General features: G+C 38.1%; 1 protein-coding gene across 4 annotated transcripts in view; it reads left to right on the forward strand.

Moving 5' to 3' along the window:
* Positions 1–12,386, forward strand: part of dnajc9 (DnaJ (Hsp40) homolog, subfamily C, member 9) — a 63,424-nt gene that overhangs the window by 31,327 nt on the left and 19,711 nt on the right. For 3 of the 4 annotated variants that reach the window (XM_051674567.1, XM_051674568.1, XM_051674569.1), the window contains exons 5-6: positions 10,979–11,062; positions 12,051–12,289. In XM_051674567.1, the coding sequence (XP_051530527.1) occupies positions 10,979–11,062; positions 12,051–12,155 (189 nt within the window). In that variant the 3' untranslated portion in view covers positions 12,156–12,289. Of the gene's footprint in view, positions 1–10,978; positions 11,063–12,050; positions 12,290–12,386 lie in introns of those variants that run through there. The other variant, XM_051674571.1, reaches the window with a different exon arrangement.

Below are 12,386 nucleotides of genomic sequence, written 5' to 3' on the forward strand. Positions count from 1 at the left end.
AGTTAGGCAATGATGACATTAGACAATGATTGCTAGTCATATCGCATAAAGTCAAACAGTGGGAACTAGAGCCTGACCGATATGGGATTTTTGAGACCGATACCGATTTTAGAGGGGGGAAATTCACTGCTTCCCGATATGGTGGCAGATATAGTTAATTTTTGAGCTGGAATGAAAACAGACCTTTTCTATGTGGATTTTTCACCGATTGTGACTATGCAAAGGTACTCAGAAGGCTGCTTTCTTAAATATTTTTATCAAAGAATATTTGACATTATTATTATACATTGTCAACAAATTCTAGAAATGAACACTGAGAAAATAAAGAATAAATAGAGTACAATAAATAGTTTAAACACCAGTACTGTATGTTCTGTATCAGTCAGTTGTTGACCATTTAAATAAAGAATACATTAAAATTTCAGTTAAACATCAGTACTGTATGTTTAGTATAGTTCAGTTGCTGACCATTTAAATAAAGAATAAATACAAATACAATAAATAGCTAAATAAACATCAGTACTGTATGTTCAGTATCAGTCAGTTGCTGACCATTTAAATAAAGAATAAATACAAATACAATAAATAGCTAAATAAACATCAGTAGTACTGTTTAGAATCAGTCAAATGCTGGCTATTTTAATACTGCCAGTCAATTAGGGGGAGGTTTTAAAACCAAGAAGCATTTAACCCTGCCGAGTCAAGAGATAAACAGCGGCAGCGGTGTTAAACCATATTCTGCTATACAAGTGCAGGGGAAACTTTCAACGGTGGAAAACCAGACTTTTAAATATTACATTTTGTAAATGCAACGACTGGAATTGTTCGGTTGAAGGGGGTACCAAACTGCGAATCCTGAATAAAACAGTTTTGTGAATACATGTTTACACATTAGCTTCCACTCAGCTGACAAGCAATCTCACCAACAAGGTAACAACGTAGTGTGAAATCACCACTGAACAGACACAATCCACCACCGCACCTTTGTCTGCTGAGCTGCAAAAAGATACTCTGGCAAATTATAGCTGGCTAATATAGCAAACAGATGATAAACATGAGTGGCATGGTTGTCAGGGACAGGATTAACGTTATATTAGTAATATTGAAAAGGGAAAATGATGGGGTAATGTTTAACTTTCCAATAAGTATTTCACAAACTAGTTAGCATCTTACCGAGAAGACATCGCTTAACTCCGCCCTGTCTGCAGAACCACCGTCAGCTCTGTAAACAGAGTTGGAGCGCACTCTGCTGGACAAAATGCATTATGACACACCAATTCAAGCATTGTTTTCTGCAATATATGTTCTGAAAAAAAGTTTTCATATCTGCGCATATCGGTAAACATATACGCCGATACGATATCCGTGAAAGGCTAATATCGGCTGACTGATAAATCGATCGGGCACTAGTGGAAACTATGGCTGTTTTCACACCTAGTTCATTCGAGCACTCCCAAGCGCTCTCAAGATCTCGGAGTTGTTGCCACTAGAGACCTGCGTGGGACGGATTTTTCCAATTCTGTCCTGCTCCCGCAAAAAATATATCTTCTCCCGCTCCTGCCCGCAACTTTCATGTTTTGTCCCACTCCCGCCCGCAGGTAAAGGTATGCGTGGATTTGCTTCTGCCTGCTCCTCATATCAGACAGTTTATTTTTTTAAAACAAACACCACAGACATCGTCAGCTGAAAAAGAGGATGAAGCATCAGTAAAAATTTGCTCAGGCTTGAGGCAGCTGCAGTCCGCACCTGAATGTTCATCTGACCCAGGTAGACTACTTGGGTTTAGTCCATAGCAGTTATTTAAGCTGAAGACAGTACTACCTCAAACATATAAAACGACAACTAACTTCGTGAATGAATTAAGTTATGTATTGTATTTTTTAATGTCTTCTGTTAAAGTAGCTCTAACATAGGATGATAGCTGATATTATCAGTATTATTCTAAGTTAAATATAACTATAGGTCTGCTCGTCTGCAGCGTGCTAACATTGACAACAGCAACTTAGTTAAGTCAATTGTATAAGTCAAGCCACAGATGCTGTTTTGGATATTTCTTTTAAACTTAATTTAAATAGAATTGGAATGTATTTGTGAGCTTATTTGTAGTACATAAAGATTACATAAATTTATGTATTTATATTAAACATGTATTTTGAAGATTAAAATAAGGTTTGTATTAAGTGAGGTCACACTTTATTTTAGATGTCTTTAAATACTATGTACTTACATTGTCTTAAATATGGAGCACGCCAGAAAGAGTTACGAATGAGCCACCGTCCTTGCGCCTGTAAATCGTTTTTTTATTTTAGTTGTTGTGGGTGCTCTTGTGCAATAAATGAATAATAATAATAATAATAATAATAAAAAAAATAAAAAAATCTATATACACACACACACACACATACATAGATACCCACATAATAATCATACTAACTATATTACACTACTCCACACCCCACCCGAGAGTTCTCCAAAAACTCCAATACCTGCCCCATTTTCGTATAAACATATCCAAGCCACCCAGTCTTCCCGATGACACCTCCTCATAAGCTGCCACCCTCCCCACCTCCATGCACCAATCCGGATATGGGGACGCACCAGCTGACCTCCAGCCCCTCAAAATAACCTGCCTGGCGATCATCACACAGGTCTGAACCCAGTTCTCTATATGGCCCCCCACATCGACGGCCGCCCCATCGCCCAGAACACGAAGTCTGGGGCAAAACGAAACCCGAGTGCCAACCACGTCGCACACAAAATTCTGAACCTTCGACCGGAATATCTGGATCTCGACACATCACCACAAAATATGGGCCATGTCTCCATCCTCCGATTGGCATCTCCAGCAGGTGGGTGTGTCTTTAAGACCAAGCCTATACAGTCTAGAGGGGGTCCAATAAAATCTATGTAAAATTTTGAATTGTATAAGACGCACCCTTGCATCTCTAGATGCAGACTTAACGTTTTTAAGAATCTTAGCCCACACTCCTTCCTCCAATGCCAAGTTGAAATCTTTCTCCCAAACTCTTTTGAGAGAAGGTTAGGCTCTGTCCCCCAGACTCTGAATTAACAGGGAGTAATACACTGATGCCTCATGACCTTTTCCAAAAGCCGCTTTCACCTCTCCCAAAGCATCTGCCTCCTTAGGAGGGTGTGTGTGCTACTCCCAAAAATAGTACAAAGCATGTGGCGCAGTTGTAAATACCTATAAAACAGAGGTCTGGGGATCCCAAAATGTTGGACCAAGTTTTCAAACGATGAGTCACCGAGTGTAGCAACCCCCCTCACAATCCACTCTGGCCAGCAGAAAGGAGACTTGCCAATACACAATCTTGGGTTTTGCCATATGCTCGAGGCAATTTTTAAATAAGTGTCCAGTTTAAACAATCTGGACACTTTAGTCCATACCGAGTGTAAATGCAAAATAACGGGGTGTAACTTTTCCGATTAGTTTGATAGAGTTGCTTTGTAATGGCGAAATAGGGGCAAGAACTGCCTGTTCAATAACAAACCAGGGAGGGGCTCTCTCAGGTGGAAGTGACCAATGAGCCAAATGTCTGAGACTGAATGCATAGTAATAATACAAAATCTTGGGTAGGCCTAGCCCACCTTTATCTATCGGCCTATGTAACTTATTAAAATGCAGTCTGGGACGTTTACCATTCCAAATGAAGGACTTCGCTATGCTATCATTTTAATACCATTAACCTTCCCAATCATCGATAAATGTAATGAAGCCCACCTGCCCACATCGCTCAAACCTTTTTATTAAAGGGTCAAAATTAACACTAACTAAATCAGACAAATTTTCTGGGAGTAAAATCCCCAAATACTTAATGCCCTGTTTGGGCCATTGGAAGGTGCCCGGCTGGAAAGCCGCTACTGGACAGTACGCTGTCAGAGCCAAAGCTTCGGATTTAGACCAATTGACTTTGTATCCTGAGAACTTGGAAAAGGAATGAATAATTCTGTGGAGGCAAGGCATAGATCTAGTAGGTTCAGAGACAAATAATAAAATATCATCTGCGTAAAGCAGAAGCTTATGCGCCACACCTCCTGCCACCACCTCTGGAAAATCATCCTCCTTTCTTATCACGGCTGCTAATGGTTCCAGGGCAAGACAGAACAATAATGGGGAAAGAGGGCAACCCTGCCGAGTGCCCCTATCCAGAGTAAAATAATCTGAAATTAATCCATTTGTTTGTACCGCTGTTACAGGGTGTCTATAAAGTAACTTAATCCATCCAATAAATGTACTTCCGAACCCATACAACTCCAAAATCTTAAAAAGATAATCCCATTCAACCATATCAAACGCCTTTTCAACGTCAAGTGAGATGGCAGCGATCGGAGACTGATCATTCGCTACTGACCACATGATATTGATGAGACGTCTGATGTTATCAGAAGAGCTACGGCCCCGAATAAACCCCACCTGATCTATATGTATAAGAGATGTCATAACGTTACTTAATCGTTTAGAGAGAATTTTTGACAACATTTGTACATCTAGTTGGATCAGGGAGCTTGGATGGTAACTTTTACACTCCCTTGGATCTTTGTCATTTTTAAGAATCAGACTGATCCGGGCTTGTGTCATGGTTGGAGGAAGCTTTTCATTCTTTAATGATTCTGTATAAACTTCTAACAAAAGTGGAGCCAGTTCTGTAGCATAGGATCTAAAAAATTCTGCGGCAAAACCATCTGGCCCCGGAGCCTTGCCAGTAGGAAGGGACTTTATTACCTCGTCAAGCTCCTCCAAGGTTATCTCAGAATCAAGAGCGTTTTTTTGCTCAATCATCAGTTTAGGAAGATCCAATGGTTCCACAAATTTTCTAATATCTTCATCAGTAGACAAAGACGTGGAACTATAAAGATCAAGATAGAATTCTTTAAAAGCATTATTAATATCAATGGCTGAGGTAAAAATTTCACCACAAGCAGATTTCACTGAGAGAATGGTAGAAAAAGACTCTCTCTGCTTTATATATCTAGCCAAAAGCTTCCCTGCTTTGTACCCCGACTCAAAGTATGACTGTCTTGCCCTGAATAACCAAAACTCTACTTTCTGCGACAAAATAGTATTATATCTATTTTTCAATCAGGTCAATTCTCTGAGGCCATCAGATGACATTTGGCGCTTCAGCTCTTCCTCTGCCCTTTTAATATTTCCTTCCAACTCCACGAGTTCTCGTGCTTTGGATTTTTTGATGAATGAGGCATACTGTATGATCTGAACCCCTAAGAACCACCTTAAGTGCCTCCCAAGCCACGCCCACAGAGGATACTGAGGATCAGTTGGTCTCCATATAAATATTGATTTCAGTCTTTAACATTTGTTGGAAATCAGGATTTTGCAAAAGGGATACATTAAGGCGCCAACTATATGATTTATTTTTCTCTATATGTGGCAACACCTCTAAACTCACCAGGGTGTGATCCAACACTAAAATGTTTCCAATTGAGCAATCAACAACAGATGAATTGAGGGATTTGGATATAAAAAATAAAATATATATATATATATATATATATATATATATATACACAGGTGCATCTCAATAAATTAGAATGTTGTGGAAAAGTTCATTTATTTCAGTAATTCAACTCAAATTGTGAAACTCGTGTATTAAATAAATTCAATGCACACAGACTGAAGTAGTTTAAGTCTTTGGTTCTTTTAATTGTGATGATTTTGGCTCACATTTAACAAAAACCCACCAATTCACTATCTCAAAAAATTAGAATATGGTGACATGCCAATCAGCTAATCAACTCAAAACACCTGCAAAGGTTTCCTGAGCCTTCAAAATGGTCTCTCAGTTTGGTTCACTAGGCTACACAATCATGGGGAAGACTGCTGATCTGACAGTTGTCCAGAAGACAATCATTGACACCCTTCACAAGGAGGGTAAGCCACAAACATTCATTGCCAAAGAAGCTGGCTGTTCACAGAGTGCTGTATCGAAGCATGTTAACAAAGTTGAGTGGAAGGGAAACGTGTGGAAGAAAAAGATGCACAACCAACCGAGAGAACCGCAGCCTTACAATTGTCAAGCAAAATCGATTCAAGAATTTGGGTGAACTTCACAAGGAATGGACTGAGGCTGGGGTCAAGGCATCAAGAGCCACCACACACAGACATGTCAAGGAATTTGGCTACAGTTGTCGTATTCCTCTTGTTAAGCCACTCCTGAACCACAGACAACGTCAGAGGCGTCTTACCTGGGCTAAGGAGAAGAAGAACTGGACTGTTGCCCAGTGGTCCAAAGTCCTCTTTTCAGATGAGAGCAAGTTTTGTATTTCATTTGGAAACCAAGGTCCTAGAGTCTGGAGGAAGGGTGGAGAAGCTCATAGCCCAAGTTGCTTGAAGTCCAGTGTTAAGTTTCCACAGTCTGTGATGATTTGGGGTGCAATGTCATCTGCTGGTGTTGGTCCATTGTGTTTTTTGAAAACCAAAGTCACTGCACCCGTTTACCAAGAAATTTTGGAGCACTTCATGCTTCCTTCTGCTAACCAGCTTTTTAAAGATGCTGATTTCATTTTCCAGCAGGATTTGGCACCTGCCCACACTGCCAAAAGCACCAAAAGTTGGTTAAATGACCATGGTGTTGGTGTGCTTGACTGGCCAGCAAACTCACCAGACCTGAACCCCATAGAGAATCTATGGGATATTGTCAAGAGGAAAATGAGAAACAAGAGACCAAAAAATGCAGATGAGCTGAAGGCCACTGTCAAAGAAACCTGGGCTTCCATACCACCTCAGCAGTGCGACAAACTGATCACCTCCATGCCACGCCGAATTAAGGCAGTAATTAAAGCAAAAGGAGCCCCTACCAAGTATTGAGTACATATACAGTAAATGAACATACTTTCCAGAAGGCCAACAATTCACTAAAAATGTTTTTTTTATTGGTCTTATAATGTATTCTAATTTTTTGAGATAGTGAATTGGCGGGTTTTTGTTATTTGTGAGCCAAAATCATCACAATTAAAAGAACCAAAGACTTAAACTACTTCAGTCTGTGTGCACTGAATTTATTTAATACACGAGTTTCACAATTTGAATTGAATTACTGAAATAAATGAACTTTTCCACGACATTCTAATTTATTGAGATGCACCTGTATATATATATTCTAGAATAAATCTTATGGACTGTGAAAATTTTTTTTTATAGTCTCTACCAGATGGGCTCAAAAGTCTCCTAATATCTGTAAGACCAAAATTTTTACACATCCTGTGAAGCGTCAGTGTTGCTCTAGGGGGTTTACACACTTTTGCTTCACTGTGATTAAGGACAGAGTCCATCAATAGATTAAAGTCTCCTCCCAATATTATATCATGAGGGGTGCCAGCGGTTTGCAACATCCCTTCAATATCTATAAAAAAGCCCTGATCATCAGCGTTAGGTGCGTAAATATTAGCCAAAATCAACCTTTGCCCCTGAATTTCTGCTAAAACAATAATGACTCTTCCTAATTTATCATTAAACTGTTTGAGACATTTGAATTGTGAATGTTTATTTACCAATATAATGACTCCCTTGCTCTTACTTGAGCCAGCACTAAAGAAAATATGTCCACCCCATATCTTCCCAAATTTTTCAGCTTCCTGCAGGGAAAGATGCGTTTCTTGAAGAAACATTATATCATATTTCTTGTGTTTAAGAAAAGAAATAACCTCCCTTCTTTTTATGGGGTGCCCCAACCCATTCACATTCCATGTGGAGAGAGACAATCCACTCATACTAACATTTGACATATTGATATAATAGAAAAAAATAAATTGTGTGCCAAAGACAAAATTATGAAGACCACATTTCAACATGAATGCAACAATAAAACCCTGAACTCCACCCCCCCCCGAACAAAACAAACAGAAAAAAAGAAAAACGTGCGCATTAACCCCGAGCACGACAGCGTCAAACCCTTTAAACTCAGTCCATGTACGCCTACGAGAGCCCCCATGACAACTTTGCAATCGGATTGCTCAATTTTGCCTCACAAATTTGTAAGGTAAAATTACATAACATCAAATATTTTGTAAATAAACCCCAGCCAATAGGCAGAATAAACACAAAGAACATGTAGATTAATTCACAGAACTGTCTCGAAGGTGTGTTCCTTCACAAAACAAACTCCAGCTGATATAAAGCCATTCAGTTTCCTCGGTCAGACAAACAAATTTTCAGTGAGCCAGCTGATGAGTGCAGCAGATGACATAATCATTCCCATGTCCCACGAAAATACTCCACAAATCGTACTCCAGCCAACAGGAGACATAAGCACAAGGAACTGACAGATTCAACCATAATTGTCCCGAAGTAGTGTTATTTAACAAAACAAGCTCCAACCGCTAGGCGGGACCAGCACTAAAGGAAATTTTGTTTTTTCAACATCTGTCACTCTTGTGACTAGCTCAGAGAATTTTTTTCCATCGCCGTAATGGATCGATGTATTACAGCGAGATCCTCCAAGTCTGCAAGTACCTTGGTCAACATCGCCAACATATTGGACAGTTGACGCTGGATTCCTTCTCCCGCCGCGCCATCCAAATTGAGTCCCCGTTCCACAGGCCTGTCTGGGCTTTCATCTTGAACCCGTAAGTGTCTTTTAATGTCTCCAGAGCCCGAGGATTTTGACTTCTTTGCCATGTTTACCTCAAACAGTAAATGTGTAACTGGGTGTATCGAATTTCACCGGATTATATCATGAAAATAATTGTAAAAATTTGCAAAGTGCGTAGAGCTGTCTCTCACACATCTGCACTTCGCATGGCGTCACGTGGCTCCGATGAATAACAATTGATTTATTCTTAGATATTTCTATTTTGCAGGAGTCCCGCAAATAATTTTATTCTCCCGCAACCCGCACACGAGTGTCTTACCACCCGCACCCGTGCTCACCAAGCAAAACTTGTGCGGCGCCGCACTCTGTTGCGTCGGGTCCCACGAGAGTGCAGGCCACTAGTTGCCACCTCTGAAAAAGCCAAGCCGATATTGTTTTTGCTTTATTATTACAGGCTCTATTCCTTTCCCTTTATGCTTGCAGACTGTTTGAGGTTTCTTTGCTTTGAAAACAGGTGATTCCCCAGAGGGTTGCCTTTTTGGATGATCCATGGTCAGTGTCGCTCCTTTGTTGTGGCTACAAGCTTTCAACTTCTTTTCTTTATTTACGGACATGACGTAAACACCCACAGATGACTGACGGAAGTATACAATTTCCTGCCAAATCTGTCCCGACAGCTCTAAAACAATTATTATAGGCTTATCGTAGTGAATCGGGGTATGGCAAATACATGGTTTGGAAGATGGATTGTTGGTGTACTTGATCATTAATGAAACTGTGTTTATTTCTAACAAAAAAATCTTACATAGTGTAGCTTTAACGAGAGAAGGTGCGAAAGACACAGGGTTTCTTTAGTGCATCGATGCTATGAAATAAAGTAAATGGTTTTTAAAAAAAAAAAAAAATATTTATTTTTTATCAACAACTGACTGTAAAGAAATTAAAGGGTAAGGGCAATTAAAGACATTATTCAGTGACATCTGGATTGCATGGATCTCTTTGGTCTTTGGACACACAGAAAAAGTCAAACCAAGCTTTTACTCTTTACAGGCTATCATGATATCGGTGCTAAACTTCTTCACCTATACACTACTCAATCACTTGTGAGTGAGATCTGAAAGTTTTTTTAGCAGCCAGTGGCTAACAGTGTTGGGTGTAATGCATTACAAAGTAATTACTGTAAATTACGTTTTTGTTGAAATGGGATTACACTTAATTTTTCAGTAATTAGTTACTTCTGATGTAATTGTGTTAAATACTGTATAGACAATTGAACAATTCTATATAAAACAATAGTGAATTTAAAATCGAAATTTAACGTCTAATGTTCAAATGTATGTTTTCTAATTTAATGGTGCCCCTTAAATTCTTTGGCCAGTTCATGAATAATTTATTTGATTTTACATGATTTATTTGAAAGAATTAAAAGAACAGTTTCATGACTATCCTTGTATTCTTCATCTGGTCGAGGTTGATAAGGGTTTTAGAAAGTAATTAGTAATAAGTAATGCAGTTACTTTTCAGACAGAGTAATTTGTACAGTAATCTAATTACACTGTAGAAGATGTAATTAATTACTTTTTTAGAGCAAATGGTGGCTAATCACAAAACATTTATCACACAGTGCAAAATTTGGTTGCATATGCAAGTGATTCTGGCATTTTAGAGGGATGCCACAGAGTAAAAGTTCCATCTTGGGATTTAAGAATTGAGAGAGTTTGTTCAAATCAATATTTTTACCCAGTCCTTATTAAATAATATTTTCACAATTTTTGCATCATTTGGCAAAATTACAGCTTGATTGGAATTGACAGTCAATAAAAATATTCTGCTCAACTTTAGCATACCTTGAGTTTTCTTGGTTTTCCTCAAACATCACTTGTCTCAATTTATCTCAAGCATGGTCTTCACTGACACTTTTGTCAACTTTGTAAACAAGTCCACTAACTTTTGAAAAAACTTTTATTAGGGGTGAAATTGTTTGGTGGGTGGAAATGACCAACATCAGTGGGATAAACCTTTTTCACACAATAAATATCAAAATGTTTTATATCTGTTTGACGTGGTTATGATTACCATAGTTTTGGACATGTAATCATTTGTGTTTTTATAATGGATTTTCATAGTTTAATATTGAAGGTGTGGGACAAGGTGAAAATGGTAAAATTTACACACAAGTACCAAAAATAAGTGAAGGCCTGGTAAAGGATATTCAAGTCGGTTTTAATGAGACGTTCATAAAACAAAAAAATCAAAAAAGTTAATCCGTTATAGTAAAAATCTATCCCTGGAACATGAAACTGTCCGAAGTTGAAGAAACACAGTAAATAATAATTTTGAAGTAATGCATTGTTTAATGGGGGGTTCATTAGATTCAGAAATGATCCTCATTATTCTGTCTTGTCCAGGCTGAAAAAGAATGTAAAGAGGCAGAGGAAATGCAGAAAGAGATCGGCTTGAACAGCGAGGACAGTCTGGTGGCTATGATAAAGGTAAAAACACATCAAGGCCTAAGAGTGGCTGGAAATGTTCTGTTATGTGTAAAATTGTATACAGAGTGAATTAAATGGGTCATGACATGAGAAATCAAACTTTCATTGGTATTTTGACATATAAGAGGTTGTTATACTATAAAAACATACTATAAGCTTCAGAACTCAACTTTCTCCTCAGAGCATTTGTTGAAACCAAGCTGCCAAAATGACTTGTTCTTTACTTCCTCCACATTGTGATGTCACACTGTGGAAGACATTTGCATCTCACATCCTCCACAACAACACATCAAGAGCTACTTTACCTTATCACTTTCATAGCCCCGCACAGTAGTGGTGAGCAGTGAGATGGCTGGTCAGTCGAGAGCAGAGAGCCAGTCATAACAGTGTATGTTTACTGTCAAGTCTTAAAGGAGAAGCAGCATCAAAACAGACCATTACTGAAAGAGTCAGAATGTGGGTGGAAAATTATCATGTTTTACAAATATATTGTTTGTGCAAAATGTATATATATATAATAATATTATAAGTAAGCCTCAAGCAACATGTTAAAATAATAATAAAAAAAGGCATGTCATGACCTCTTTAAATCAACACGATGACAGTGTTTATTAAATCTGCTGAATCTTAAGCGCTACAGCAATATTTCATAATGTATGCCATTTTTCCCCTGTGAACTAGGTAATAAATGATTTTGTAACCATTATCTGCATGCACAAAGAGAACTAGTGCATTTAATAGCTTAAATTTTCTCACAGAAAATGGACAGTAGTCATATTAGGAAAATGTTGTTAGCCCAAAACATATCACTCTATGAAACATTTAATTATCTAATGATCTAAATTTTTTTTTTTTCACTGATTTTAGCTGAATTCATAACCTTCAAAAAGTATCAAATGACAAATGCCCTTTCTCTCTCTCTCTCTTTCTCTCTCTCTCTCTTTCTCTCTCTCTCTCCTGACCATTGTTTACTACTTACTACGCTTAGCAAAGACAAAAGTCTAAAGAACATGGATTTAACTCCCTCATCTCAGATCTAGAGGCCAAATACTGCAAGAAGCCAGCAGTGGGAAAAAGGGGCAAGAAAAAGTGAACAGTATTTCACCAGACATTCATGTGGCTGTTTCTTAAAGTGTTCATTTTGTGATGTACTCTGGAACTGATAATAATCAAAGGACACTTAAAAAAAAAAAAAAATATATATATATATATATATATATATATATATATATATATATATATATATATATATATATATATAAAAAGATACTGGCCCTTTGTTAGCCATAAACACCCATTTGATGATGCATGTTTGACAAATAAC

This window comes from Myxocyprinus asiaticus, chromosome 36, assembly GCF_019703515.2.
Source record: "Myxocyprinus asiaticus isolate MX2 ecotype Aquarium Trade chromosome 36, UBuf_Myxa_2, whole genome shotgun sequence".
Classification (NCBI taxonomy): domain Eukaryota; kingdom Metazoa; phylum Chordata; class Actinopteri; order Cypriniformes; family Catostomidae; genus Myxocyprinus; species Myxocyprinus asiaticus.